The 15,636-nt window shown below is 36.7% G+C and overlaps 1 protein-coding gene across 1 annotated transcript in view; it reads right to left on the reverse strand.

Moving 5' to 3' along the window:
• The window catches only part of abtb2b (ankyrin repeat and BTB (POZ) domain containing 2b), a gene marked incomplete at its 5' end in the record, with an annotated part of 52,550 nt that overhangs the window by 13,653 nt on the left and 23,261 nt on the right, over positions 1-15,636 (reverse strand). Inside the window, 2 exons of the mRNA XM_083893193.1 lie at positions 137-347; positions 3,288-3,437. Of these exons, the coding sequence (XP_083749319.1) occupies positions 137-347; positions 3,288-3,437 (361 nt within the window). The remainder of the gene's footprint in view (positions 1-136; positions 348-3,287; positions 3,438-15,636) is intronic.

The following is a 15,636-nucleotide window of genomic DNA, read 5'->3' on the forward strand; positions in this document are numbered from 1 at the left end:
GGCAGTTGGAAAAATTGACTTTGATTAGAAAGCAGCTGTTAAATATTTGGAGAGTCTTCAGCCAAATCAAATCATGTATAGTCACAGATCAATTAGATCAAGCATTTAAATATTAGGGAGCATCTTAAAGTCCTACCTCTCTTTGCTAAGTGCCATGCGTGGGGGATCTAGGTTGGGATTCTCCATGGACTCCATTTGTGGGCAGCGCAGGAAGTAGTAAAGGGTGTGGAGGGCATCGGGTGACCAAGACACGGGCTGCTGGGGACGGGCGTGGCGGGACGGACTCAGCCCCGGGCGCACTGAGCTCAGGCGCTGCATGTGGTGCATAGCGCGGGACACCAAGTCACCTGGAATAAAGAAGAAAACAGGAGATTAGTGTTGGATAGTAGAGCAGATATTTTTTTTTATAATTTCATTGTTTCAAGTTAATAATAGTAAAAGAGCTCAGAAGCTTCCTGGGTGGTATTAAGGGTAATCAAGTACTAAACAAATGACAAGTGGCATTTAAAAAAACACAAGATCCCTGAGCTCAATATAAACCCTGTGGGCTTCCAAGTCCAGTGGATTTCCCCTTTTCCTTAACCACTTATATCCAACCCTCCTTTACTCATTCCTCTCTCTCAGTGTCTCCAGTGGTATTCGCCATTAGCACTGCCATTATCAGTAAGCACAGCCAGACGGCCAGTCCAAATAGCCATTTATCTTCAATCCCTTTAGTAGCTATAGCGAAACAAACAGTTGATTATAGACTCTAATGAACTGTTCAGTTGTATTTTTTTGTATTGATGTCGTTCACTCACTTTACACAGCCTGGAGAGGCAGCCATATCAGGTGAGTCATATCATCAAATTTACAAAAAAGACGTAGACATCAACACCCACAGAAAAACAAACATACACAGTATGTAATGTATAAAAAATTTAATTGATTGACAGGACACCAAAGAGAGAGGAAGTCTGAACTGAATGATGGATGTGGAGGCAGAGCAGAGAGAAGCAGCATCAAGGAAGGAGGCCAGATTGAACTCGGGTTCACGTACATTCATTTAGCATAATTACTCCTGGGTTAATTTCCAGGTTACTGTGAGTAGGAAGCTGCGCAGAGGCCGAGGCTGGTAATTTCAGCAGGGTGAGTGTGTATGTGTGTATCTCTATATGTCTATATTAAGGGGTTTGGGGCACTTGGAAGTAGTAGTTGGAGTAGCCTTCCCCAAAACAGACCCCACTTAAAGCTGAAGGGCCTCCTTTGTATTAACTACCACCAGCAGTTCCCCCAGGAGGTCTCCAAGGAATTCCTGCCCAAGATGGAGAGCCTCTCCCAGGCTTTCCAAATCCTTAATGTGCCCTGAAGCTAAAGTGAGCTCCAAGAGATATGAACGACTAGATTACAAATACCTGAGTCCCAGCGGAAAACTCAAAAAAATGTTGCTCTTCAATAAAATTTACAGGGAAAAAAAAAAAAAAAGGTAATTATGAGATTAAGGTTATAGTCAGTCAATGCAACAAATATCATGTCTACACACGTTTTTATCTGGACTTTAGCACAAAGCTAATCTTATTTCTGGTGAGAAAAATCCAGATTGTTGATGTTTCCTTTGGTTGGGTGGAAGGTCACACACTCACAGTTTCCCGTGGCTGAAGGAAGACCAACACAGCGCTGAGAAGGAAACTTTCAAGTGAGTTAGAGCTGAAACGATTAATCGATGAATCGATTATTAATCGATTACTAAATTAATCGGCAACTATTTTGATAATTGATAATCGGTTTGAAGCTTTTTTCATGATTAAAACAAGATTTCTGATCGTTTCAGCTTCTTAAATGTGAATATTTTCTTTGTTTCTTTGCTCTACATAACAAAGAAATCATTAAAATTGAATCATTTTAGTTTGTGGACAAAACAAGATGTTCGAGAACCAGGTTTGACAAACACCGATCAACGTATTTTTTAACATTTTCTGACATTTCATGGACCAAACGATTCATCGATTAATCGAGAAAATAATCGATCCGATTAATCGATTACGAAAAGAATCGTTAGTTGCAGCTCTAATTAGTGAGTGTGATAAAAAAACTTTAACTTAGTTTATTGGTGATATTTCCAACAATTTTGGTCGTTCAGTTGACATGTGCAGTATCCCGCCATCCTTTATTCGTCCCGTTTACGTATGCTATGAAGTTGGGTGTCTGGCCAAGTCCAGTCTAGAGATCCAGCAGTAACTGAGCCACTTCGCACAGATGCTCCTGTGTCTGTCTGGTCTCTTGGGCTCAGATCGCAGTGCCAAGCCCTCTGTGTTTTTGTTGTGAATACATATCAGTGAACACACGCCTGTGTGTGTGTCTGTAGGCATGAATGGACGTGAAGGATGCCAGGCCTGTCCAGAACAGCCCCAGCTTCACACCACCACCAGAGTATGTGGCATAAAGAGGCCACTGAGCAGGAGAGAGAAAGAACGCGACTGTTTCAAAGTGTGCACACACTTTTCTTTAAGTCTCACTAATGGTGGCGGTGGTTGTATGAACGTGGCCTTGTGCTTGGGGGGAACAAATGGCAGAGTGTTTGCTCATTTGAAGTAGGAAACTTACCCCTGCACTAACCAACACTAATCTCCAGCCCTCCTCCTCTCACCTCGCACTGGCAACCTCGCTCTTCACCTCGGTACATTTTCCATCAGTTCCCCAGAGTCCCCAGCCACACACATACAGTATAACACAGTATTACACCACCAGTCCGCTTTGCCCACTCTTACTGTACTACGTCCTGAAAAATTATTATACCTTTTTCAAACAGTTTATTCTGACTAGAGCTGAATCGATGAATCGATTATTAATCGATAACGCAATTAATCGCCAACTATTTTGATAATCGATTAATCGGTTTGAAGCTTTTTTCATGATTAAAACAAGATTTCTGATTGTTTCAGCTTCTTAAATGTGAATATTTTCTAAGTCTTTGCTCCACATAACAAAGAAATCATCAAAACTGAATCATTTTGGTTTGTGGACAAAACAAGAAATTCAAGAACATCGTCATTTCCAGGTTTGACAAACACTGACCAGTGTTTTTTTTTTTAACATTTTCTGACATTTTATGGACCAACCGATTCATCGATTAATCGAGAAAATAATCGACAGATTAATCGATTACGAAAATAATCGTTAGTTGCAGCTCTAATTCTGACAGCAATATGTCAGATTAAACAGATTCAACACAGTGAAAAAGTGTCAAGGCAGGGTAACTATTATTATTAACTATACTATAAGTATTATAAACACTATTTTGTACTCACTGAGTTCAGAGATGCTGCCCACACAGGTAGCAAGCAGAGACTGTTCCAACGTCCTCAGCTCCAGTTGGGCATAGGCATCCTCCCTGCTGTCTACAGACGTCTGCTGGTTCTCTGTGTATGGACTGAAATGGGCCGGAAGAGACAAAACACCTACAAACACACAGAGATAAAAAAAGAAATAGTAATGTGATTAATAGAAATACATTTCTAGACAAGACACAATCATTAAAAAAAAAAAAAAATGACAGAAAACATCAATTCGCACTGCTCCGATGTGAGTCCCAAAACAATTGCCGTGGTGTATTTATAATCCTGGCATCACGTAATCGACACCACTGAGGGCAAATAAACACACGGGGGAACGTGAGCCTTGCTCCCAAAACGTTCAGGAAAATAAACATGAGCACATGAGGTGACGTGAGGCTAATGCAGAGAAAGAATTAGATCAAGTAAAATAGAATTGTTATTGTTGACATTTTACCTAACTCTTGAGGACAGACCTGCATTAAGACATACTTGAATACTACTATTACTGCATATGCATATCACAAACCATAATTATTGCCATAACTCTGTTTTCTTGTTGATCAGCTCAGTACACACAACAAACACTTCATGACTGACCATCGTGGGAGCCCTGTTTAAAGTTTTTTTTTGGAGGAGTGGGTTCCCAACCCTGAAACCGAGGGTCTAAGGACAGAGAATTCTGGGATGAAATCGACCAGATCCTACATTCACTGTCATGACTTGTAGTATAACGTAATTATACACGTCTGCAACGTGTGGTATTTCCTCTTCAAATGGAACCCCTGGAGATTCACACAGACAAAAACACAAATACAAGACAAAGTACTCATAGTTACAGTTTACAGAAGATCAACATGGTTATTCTCCACGACAGCCAGTTATCTGACTAATTGCAGACCAGGAGATAATATCACGCTTGCATAAACCGTGGATGCACCTCCCTTACTTTCATCGCTGTGCCCTCATGTTAACAGTTTTACAGCATTGGAGCTAAAATGTTTATCAGTTGTGACAAGTAAGAGGGGAGGAACCTGACTGCTGTTTGCTCGGTTTTCAAAAGACCTTGGTTAGATATTACCTCTACTGGTAATATCTGGCAGTGCTTGTTTGTTTGTTTGTCTGTTTGCTTGTGAGCAGCATAACTCAAAAAGTGAAAGGGCAGATTATGAATAAATTTCCTTTTGTCCCTTTTGGGACAATGGACGACATTGACAATATAGAGCAGGGGTTCTCAAAGTTTTGATACCCGAGGACCAATTTAGGAACCCAACATTGGACTGCGGGCCGCCAAAGAAAAAATGACCAGATTGCAGTTCTACAGTTTAGCGTTAAGTAATATAAGCGTTAATATAATGTCATTTAAGCATTAATATAATGACGTTTTATAATTTACTGGGTAATTACCCAGTATTTTGGCCATTGTTCTTACCTTCTAATTACAGGTTAATACCAAGTAACACATTTCTGTTACCATATATTTACTGGGTAAATAGCTAGTAATTGGGGGCTGTAGCTACCTGCTTACTACCAGCTTATAACCGAAGAATACAGTAAAATTCATCATATAGAAACCAGGTAAATACCCAGTATTTTTGTTTACAATTATTGGTCTGTATCCAGTAATGTCCAATAAACATTTATCAAGCTTAGTAGCTCCTGGATTAAAACTATCAACTGTAATTCACTGCAGGCCGCCAGAAATGTTTCTGCGGGCCGCCATTGGCCCCCGGGCCGCACTTTGAGAACCAATGCTATAGAGGAAACTGAGCAGCTTTGGTTGAGATATGCAGCCTCCTTTTTGTCTGGTTTATTAGTTGCATATTACAGTAGAACATGGATGTTAGCATCCTAAAAATGAAGGAGAAAGTCAATTCAGTCCAAAGTAATGACTCACAAATGAAAATACACAGACGTACAAACTGTGCATTTCTCTCTCCCATACCCCCCCCGCCCTCTCTACCATCTGACATGTATAATAATGTGCTGACTCCCAGGTCCACCACAATGGAAATGGCTGCCTCTAGCAGACTACAGCTGCTACAAAGAAAAAAGCACATCACACCAGACAAGCAGCCTGTACCAAACAAACAAGCTTTGAAGCGCCCCTGTTCACATCCACTGTATCACAAACATATCCACACACTTCTCATGTCTGTGCAAACAAAGCTGGCAACATATTCTTTCATGTGTCACTTTAGGCATTTTGTTAAAGGGATACTTCACCGATTTGAACGTGGCTTTGTATTGCTAGAATAGCAGTAATACTACAATAAATAAAAATACTACTGCTATTCTAGCAATACAAAGCCACATTCAAATCGGTGAAGTATCCCTTTAACTATGCTGAGTATTTTGCTTATGGGTTTCAGGCTGTCAACCATTCCTTCAAGTGACATTGGACACACATTACTGTGGCAACTGGAGCTTTTTCCATGGCCTTGGATGAATCCATGCTGATTAACCATCTAAAGCTCTTAGTCTTTTCACAGAAAAAAAAAAAACATAGAGGAAGGTTTTAATGCTGATAGCTGCATATTTAAGCCACCTCTTTCCAACCTTTTGGTGTAAACTTGCTCTGCGTCCCCTGAACCGCCTCACTGTGTGTACACGGCACATGGTTTATGGCAAACATAACTAAAGTGGCCTCCATGACAGAGTATTAGGTGTTAAAGTATGTGACGCATAATGTGAATAGATCATTTAGCAACGGCTTGATTTAAACCTCGTGTCAGAGAGACTCGTGCCTCCTGAGGAGCAGAGGCCGTTTTGAGACATTCTGCCTCATTAGTGTGGGTAAGGGTGCATGAAAACGAACGGATTGTCGGGTGTATTTTTAAGTGTGTCTATATGGAAGTGAGGTACAAATTAACACATTGGCTCCCTGTTGTGATTATCTTAATAATTAAAGTTTAAAATAGAAAAACGAATATTGGACTAATTACATTCCTGTGATTGTTTAAAATGGTTCATGCAAGTGTTAGAGAACAGTTTGTGTCTTTTGTCTCTTGTGTTAAAATAACAAAATTAAAAGGCATTTTGCAGAAAACAAAAACAGCAGTTATTTTAATTCATTTTGTTTCCAAAATCATATATGTACAGAATGTCTCTTGGTGTTTCCCTTACTTTTACCAGCCTTGGCCAAAATAAACACGTTTAACATGAGCAGAAATAACATATTTTGGAAATGCCAATACAGTTTGAATTGATTCTGTAGTATTCTTTCAAAGCTGTGGCAAATATTCACACACCACCACAATCTCAGAGGTTCCCGCAGTCCCACCCTGTGGCTTTCCTCACCGCTGAACCCCAGCCTACGTCATTTGGTCTTGATGCAGGTCTGTAAGCCAACCAGTGCCTGTCCCCACCACCACCACCACCACGAAATATCATGAGCACCAATAGCTCCGGCACTATATGCATAATCTTTCTCCAGCAATGGCAAAGACTGAGGATAAGACAAAGAGAAGACGCAGGGCTTTAATGGGAGAATGAGTCATGAAGAGGAGGGATAGCACTGTGGAAGAGCTCAAGAGAAAGACTGGAATATTTGAGACAGCGAGGAGGGAGGGGCAGGGGAATACAAGTGGCACAAGAGATTCATTCTTCTGCGGCCAGTATGGCTCCATTTCTGAGGTTGACCCTGCAAATATCATGTGAGAATCCCAGCTACAAATCACAGCTGAAACCTCAAAATTTTTGTTGCAGTCCCCAATCCATTCAAAACTACTGTGTTTCTCACAGCACATTACAGCTCCATTACCTATTCCCAGCCAAGTTATTGCTCACAATGGTGTTGGAAACACTGCAGAAACAAGATCAGGCCAAACCAACAATTATGTTTAAAGTGAAAGAAAGCCAGTGTCTTTATGTGTCACATTAAATTATTAAATTATCAATTTTCAATCTTCAACCAAGAAAGAACAATAACCACATTCTCAGACTTTGTTGCACTTTTGATCAGTCATGTTATCTCTGTGTGCCACATGTCTATTTAATGCACGCGTGGAAGCAGAGGTAGTGTGGAAAATATTTAGTCTACAGAGACCATCATATCACCGCTTCTAAAATCTGTAAACATTAGGAAGATATTTCAATTTTACCTTCAAAACCACACCAGAAAAACATCTCTAAATTCTCAGACCATGGCATAGCTACATATCTGTCAATCAACCTTGGATTATAGTATGAACTGTTTTAGTGAAAAACATTAGAATTTTCACATCAAATAAATCTAACTTTGTCGGTGTGTGTTTTCATGCACAGTTAAAGGGATACTTCACCGATTTGCACATGGCTTTGTATCACTAGATTATGTATTGTATTTTAAAAATGTGCTTCCCTCCCTCAGTTTTTCACTGAGTTTTCCATTTTCAAAATTTGCCCTAGTGTGATGCAAAATGCGTCATTTGACTCACAGTAGGGCAAATTTGGATAAGGGAAAAGCGATTTTTTTACAAGTCAGGGAAAAACTGAGGGAGGGAAGCACATTTTCTAAAAAATACTACTGCTATTCTAGCAATACAAAGCCACGTTCAAATCGGTGAAGTATCCCTTTAAGTCATTATAGTTGACCATGTCATTTAATTAGATTACTTGTCCCAGTATACAGGCGCTAAACTGTGGAATCAACGTATTGAAACAAGTGTGTCCACCTCTGCTACGCTAGGTGGTGACATGACCACTTTCACCTTGTTAGTACAAGGCAATGACATGATTTTCTTGCCCTTAACCTCGTCTGTGTACTGGCTTCATCTATTATGTCCAGGTCAAAGCATATGGCTGAGTCAGACTGAAAATATACATAAACACATAATATACATGCAGAAGTGATATGACTCCCTATCACATTATTTGGTTGTGTGTTACTTCTTTAAAAAGCTCAAGTTTAGTTGGAAAATAACAATAATTTGGTAATTAAATGTCATGTAAACGTACTGAGTGATTTTATTCATATCAGGTCTGACATTATCAGCACAAAACAGTCACAATACAACTTTTTATTAACTTTTATTTGTGTTCCCATGAGCTTGACCGTGATGAAAAGTACATTCTTGAACCATAATATGTGTGTAGAGATGTGTTTTGTCTACCATGAAGATTGTGTGAAACACAGAAGGACAAAGATCAATTTCACCCACGCTGCACGCTCCTAGTAAAAATCTCAAAAGACTTTGGATGTCCACACACTCATAAACACACAAAAAACGAACACCTGCCTCATCTCCTTTACAAGCCTATCCATTCATTATAAAGGGGACGGATCAGAGAGTCAGGATAAGGCTTCAAAGACGCTTCCCCGGACCCAGAAGGAGCTCTCATCTTGGGCCAGGAGCCTACATGCTTGTCCCTGTGTGAAGGCTGAAGAGTGGACAGTCACACAATAGTATAGCGTTTGACAGGGCTATTAATGGGTGTGTATCACCCCCACAGTCTCCTGATCTCCTCGGTCATTCACCGAATCGGGCTCTCGCACAACAAAAGAGACACACATGCCTCATGCTTCATTTCATGTCAATGGAATCCATAGGCCAGATGTGATCCTTCACTCACAGGACAGTCTTCTCGTTTTCCACTGTTAAAAGGCTCCAAAACACCTGTTTTTCCACACATCCAGTGTCACCCACACAGCTACATTCCTCTCCCTGGTTTCAAGGATTACAAGCCACAATGTTGGAGGTGCAGAGTATGATGGACGTTTTCAATGGACGCGTGACATTTCTGAATAAACTTACCCAACATCGATGAAGCAAAGGTATTAAGTATAATGCCTCCACCTAAAAATGTTTTGCTTTTGGTATTGGCTTTTCTGGGGTTTGTATGTTTGTCTGTTCATTTGTGAGCATTTTCACATTTCAGATTTCATCTGTTTTAAAACAGATGAAATGTGCATGGGTTTAGGTTATGGCCCAAATTACAAACATTACAATTTTAATTTTTCCAACATTCCAAGTTGATTTTAGAGGTTGCAATGACCTACAGTCTGCTATAAGATTTGTGATGGCTAATTTTGTACCGCAGAGAGAATACAAAGTTGTATCCACTACCTAATCTAAACCAATCAATATGGCAATAAGACACTCCCTTGAAGCTCATTTCTAACTGGAAATACATAAAAATGTGGAGGCTACTAGCACTCTGACAGCCACATAATGAGGACATTCAACCTTCTGAGATAGAGGAGTATAATGATACTGTGGGAAACAACGCAGCCCTGGCAGAGGTTTGGGCTCCCTGGGTGCTTTCTCTGTTTCAGCTATACTTTTGGCGCTTTTCCACCGGCCCGACTCTCAACGGCACTGCGCTACACCACACGGTTTTTAGCGAGTGTTTCCACTAGCTTAGAATCTGGAACCAAGCACTATTTTTAGTACCTGCCAGGAATCAAATCCACAATTTTAAAAAAAATAGTAGCACGCAAATACTTCGACATGGCGACTCTGCATAAGAACATTCCATGGTCCAACGACGAGGTCCAGACTGTCCTGTGTTTAGTCGGAGACAACAAAATACAGAGAGCATGACGGAGCCACCCGTAACGAGCAGGTCTTACCGGGAGTCGATGTCCGCTCACGGCTTCCACATCACACTCCAACAACTCCACACACGCCAACAGTAAGTGTTTTTTCCAGCCTGAGGGCAACGTTCTCAGGCTGGACATTCTATACTATGTCGTCCGAAATCTGAAATTTTTTTGAAAAAGAAATTTGGTCCAAAATTTGACAAAAACGTCATACTACACTATGTAATACATCTTACTATACCATGTCGTCCAAAATGTGACAATTTTTTGTAAAAAAAAAATTGGTCCAAAATTTGACAAAAACGTCATACTATACTATGTCATCCAAAATCAGAAAATTAAAAAAAAAATTGTTTTAGTCCAAAATGTGACCAAAACGTCATACTATACTATATAATTGACCTTAATGTAATACTACACTATTCCGTCCAAAATCTGACAATTTCTTTGAAACAGTTTTTTGGTCCAAAACTTGACAAAAACGTCAAACTACACTATGTAGTACATCATACTATACTATGTCGTCCAAAATGTGAAAATTTTTTGAAAATAAAATTTGGTCCAAAATTTGAAAAAAAACGACATACTATACTATGTAGTATGTCATACTATACCATGTCGTCCAAAATGTGACAATTTTTTGAAAAAAAAATTTGGTCCAAAATTTGACAAAAACGATATACTATACTATGTCGTCCAAAATCGGACAATTTTTTTGAAAATCAGTTTTTTGGTCCAAAACTAGACAAAAACGTCATACTATACTATGTAGTACGTCATACTATACCATGTCGTCCGAAAAGTGACCATTTTTTGACGAAAAAAGTTTTGGTCCAAAATTTGATAAAAAAAACGACATACTATACTATGTCGTCCAAAATCTAAAAAAAAATTTGAAAATCATTTTTTTGGTCCAAAACTTGACAAAAACGTCATACTATACTATGTAGTATGTCATACTGTACCATGTCGTCTAAAATGTGACAATTAAAAAAAAAAAAAATGTGGTCCAAAATTTGACAAAAACGACATACTATACTATGTCGTCCAAAATCTGAAAAAAAATTTGAAAATCATTTTTTTGGTCCAAAACTTGACAAAAACGTCATACTATACTATGTAGTATGTCATACTATACCATGTCGTCCAAAATGTGACAATTTTTTGAAAAAAAAATTTGGTCCAAAATTTGACAAAAACGACATACTATACTATGTCGTCCAAAATCTGACAATTTTTTTGAAAATTAGTTTTTTGGTCCAAAACTAGACAAAAACGTCATACTATTCTATGTAGTATGTCATACTATACCATGTCGTCCGAAATGTGACAATTTTTTGAAAAAAAAAGTTTTGGTCCAAGATTTGACAAAAATGTCATACTATACTATGTAGTATGTCATACTATACCATGTCGTCTAAAATGTGACCATTTTTTGACGAAAAAAGTTTTGGTCCAAAATTTGACAAAAACGACATACTATACTATGTCGTCCAAAATCTAACAATTTTTTTGAAAATCATTTTTTCGGTCCAAAACTTGACAAAAACGTCATACTATACTATGTAGTATGTCATACTATACCATGTCGTCTAAAATGTGACAATTTTTTAAAAAAAAAATGTGGTCCAAAATTTGACAAAAACGACATACTATACTATGTCGTCCAAAATCTGACAATTTTGTTGAAAATCTGTTTTTTGGTCCAAAACTTGACAAAAACATCATACTATACTATGTAGTATGTCATACTATACCATGTCGTCCAAAATGTGACAATTTTTTGAAAAAAAAATTTGGTCCAAAATTTGACAAAAACGACATACTATACTATGTCGTCCAAAATCGGACAATTTTTTTGAAAATTAGTTTTTTGGTCCAAAACTAGACAAAAACGTCATACTATTCTATGTAGTATGTCATACTATACCATGTCGTCCGAAATGTGACAATTTTTTGAAAAAAAAAGTTTTGGTCCAAGATTTGACAAAAACGTCATACTATACTATGTAGTATGTCATACTATACCATGTCGTCTAAAATGTGACCATTTTTTGACGAAAAAAGTTTTGGTCCAAAATTTGACAAAAACGACATACTATACTATGTCGTCCAAAATCTAACAATTTTTTTGAAAATCATTTTTTCGGTCCAAAACTTGACAAAAACGTCATACTATACTATGTAGTATGTCATACTATACCATGTCGTCTAAAATGTGACAATTTTTAAAAAAAAAAATGTGGTCCAAAATTTGACAAAAACGACATACTATACTATGTCGTCCAAAATCTGACAATTTTGTTGAAAATCTGTTTTTTGGTCCAAAACTTGACAAAAACATCATACTATACTATGTAGTATGTCATACTATACCATGTCGTCCAAAATGTGACAATTTTTTGAAAAAAAAATTTGGTCCAAAATTTGACAAAAACGACATACTATATACTATGTCGTCCAAAATCGGACAATTTTTTTGAAAATCAGTTTTTTGGTCCAAAACTAGACAAAAACGTCATACTATTCTATGTAGTACGTCATACTATACCATGTCGTCCAAAATGTGACCATTTTTTGACAAAAAAAGTTTTGGTCCAAAATTTGAAAAAAACGACATACTATACTATGTCGTCCAAAATCGGACAATTTTTTTGAAAATCATTTTTTTGGTCCAAAACTAGACAAAAACGTCATACTATTCTATGTAGTACGTCAACCATGACAACCATGTCGTCCGAAATGTGACCATTTTTTGACAAAAAAAGTTTTGGTCCAAAATTTGACAAAAACGACATACTATACTCAGCGTCCCCAGGGTCAGAACCAAGCAGGGCGAAGCTGCATTTAGCTTCTATGGTCCTCACCTGTGGAACAAGCTCCCTGAACACCTGAGGCGTGCATAAAACTGTCAGCTTGTTTAAATCAGGGTTAAAAACATTATTGTTTACTGCAGCTTTCTAATATTACCAATTTTAACCACTTTAACTTTCCTTTTTAATCATTTTAATCATTTTAAAATAATGATTTTAAATTGCATTTTTTTTGCATGAATTTTAGTTGTTAAATGTTTTAAATTGTTGATCTTAAATTGTTTAATGTTTTAAATTGTTTTAATTTCATAATTGATTTTTGAATTTATTGTGCTTAAATTTCAAATGATTTTATATTACACTCATTTCTGCTTGATTTTAAATTGTTTGATGTTTTAAATGGTTTTAATTTCTTTACTTGATTTTTTAATTGATTGTGTTTTAATTTCAAGTGTATTTCCTGCTTGTAAAGCACTATGAATTGCCTTGTGTAAGAATGGTGCTATACAAATAAACTTGCCTTGCCTTGCCTATACTATGTCGTCCAAAATCTGACAATTTTTTTGAAAATCATTTTTTTGGTCCAAAACTTGACAAAAACGTCATACTATACTGTGTAGTACGTCATACTATACCATGTCGTCCAAAATGTGACAATTTTTTGAAAAAAAAATGTGGTCCAAAATTTGACAAAAACGACATACTATACTATGTCGTCCAAAATCTGACAATTTTGTTGAAAATCTGTTTTTTGGTCCAAAACTTGACAAAAACATCATACTATACTATGTAGTATGTCATACTATACCATGTCGTCCAAAATGTGACAATTTTTTGAAAAAAAAATTTGGTCCAAAATTTGACAAAAACGACATACTATACTATGTCGTCCAAAATCTGACAATTTTATTGAAAATCAGTTTTTTGGTCCAAAACTAGACAAAAACGTCATACTATTCTATGTAGTACGTCATACTATACCATGTCGTCCAAAATGTGACCATTTTTTGACAAAAAAAGTTTTGGTCCAAAATTTGAAAAAAACGACATACTATACTATGTCGTCCAAAATCGGACAATTTTTTTGAAAATCAGTTTTTTGGTCCAAAACTAGACAAAAACGTCATACTATTCTATGTAGTACGTCAACCATGACAACCATGTCGTCCGAAATGTGACCATTTTTTGACAAAAAAAGTTTTGGTCCAAAATTTGACAAAAACGACATACTATACTCAGCGTCCCCAGGGTCAGAACCAAGCAGGGCGAAGCTGCATTTAGCTTCTATGGTCCTCACCTGTGGAACAAGCTCCCTGAACACCTGAGGCATGCACAAACTGTCAGCTTGTTTAAATCAGGGTTAAAAACATTGTTTACTGCAGCTTTCTAATATTACCAATTTTAACCACTTTAACTTTTCTTTTTAATGATTTTAATAATTTTAAAATAATGATTTTAAATTGCATTTTTTTTGCATGAATTTTAGTTGTTAAATGTTTTAAATTGTTGATCTTAAATTGTTTAATGTTTTAAATTGTTTTAATTTCATAATTGATTTTTGAATTTATTGTGCTTAAATTTCAAATGATTTCATATTACACTCATTTCTGCTTGATTTTAAATTGTTTGATGTTTTAAATGGTTTTAATTTATTTACTTGATTTTTTAATTGATTGTGTTTTAATTTCAAGTGTATTTCCTGCCTGTAAAGCACTATGAATTGCCTTGTGTAAGAATGGTGCTATACAAATAAACTTGCCTTGCCTTGCCAACACTATGTCGTCCAAAATCTGACAATTTTTTTGAAAATCATTTTTTTGGTCCAAAACTTGACAAAAACGTCATACTATACTATGTAGTATGTCATACTATACTATGTCGTCCAAAATGTGACAATTTTTTGAAAAAAAAATGTGGTCCAAAATTTGACAAAAACGACATACTAAACTATGTCGTCCAAAATCTGAAATTTTTTTAGAAAATCATTTTTTTGGTCCAAAACTTGACAAAAACGTCATACTACACTATGTAGTACGTCATACTATACTATGTCGTGCAAAATGTGACAATTTTTTGAAAAAAAAATTAGGTCCAAAATTTGACAAAAACGACATACTATACTATGTCGTCCAATATCTGAAAAAAATTTTGAAAATCATTTTTTTGGTCCAAAACTTGACAAAAACGTCATACTATACTATGTAGTACGTCTTACTATACTATGTCCTCCGTAATGTGACAATTTTTTGACAAAGAAAATTGGTCCAAAATTTGACAAAAACAACATACTATACTATGTCGTCCAAAATCTGACAATTTTTTTGAAAATCATTTTTTTGGTCCAAAACTTGACAAAAACGTCATACTACACTATGTAGTACGTCATACTATACTATGTCGTGCAAAATGTGACAATTTTTTGAAAAAAAAATAAGGTCCAAAATTTGACAAAAACGACATACTATACTTTGTCGTTCAAAATCTGACAATTTTTTTGAAAATCATTTTTTTGGTCCAAAACTTGACAAAAACGACATACTATACCTTGTTGTCCAAAATCTGACAATTTTGTTGAAAATCATTTTTTTGGTCCAAAACTTGACAAAAACGTCATACTATACTATGGAGTACGTCATACTATGCCATGTCGTCCAAAATCTTGGATCTTGGATCAATTTTTTTACATTTCAACATCATACTATACTATATCGTTGACCTCAATGTCATACTACACTATTTCGTCCAAAGTCTGAGCATTTTTTTGAATAAAAAAAAATTTGGTCCAAAATTTGACCCAAACGTCATACTATACTATATCGTTGACCTCAATGTCATACTACACTATTGGTGCTTTTCCACCGGCCCGACTCTCAGCGGCGCAGGTACTATGCGCTGATTGGTCAAAACTGCCGGCCACTGATTGGCCAGAAGTGTCGTCACTGGGTGCGTCATGAGTGTGACACAGGATGCAGGAATCAAATCCACAATT

Source organism: Microchirus variegatus, assembly GCF_963457635.1.
Source record: "Microchirus variegatus genome assembly, chromosome: 8".
Lineage (NCBI taxonomy): Eukaryota > Metazoa > Chordata > Actinopteri > Pleuronectiformes > Soleidae > Microchirus > Microchirus variegatus.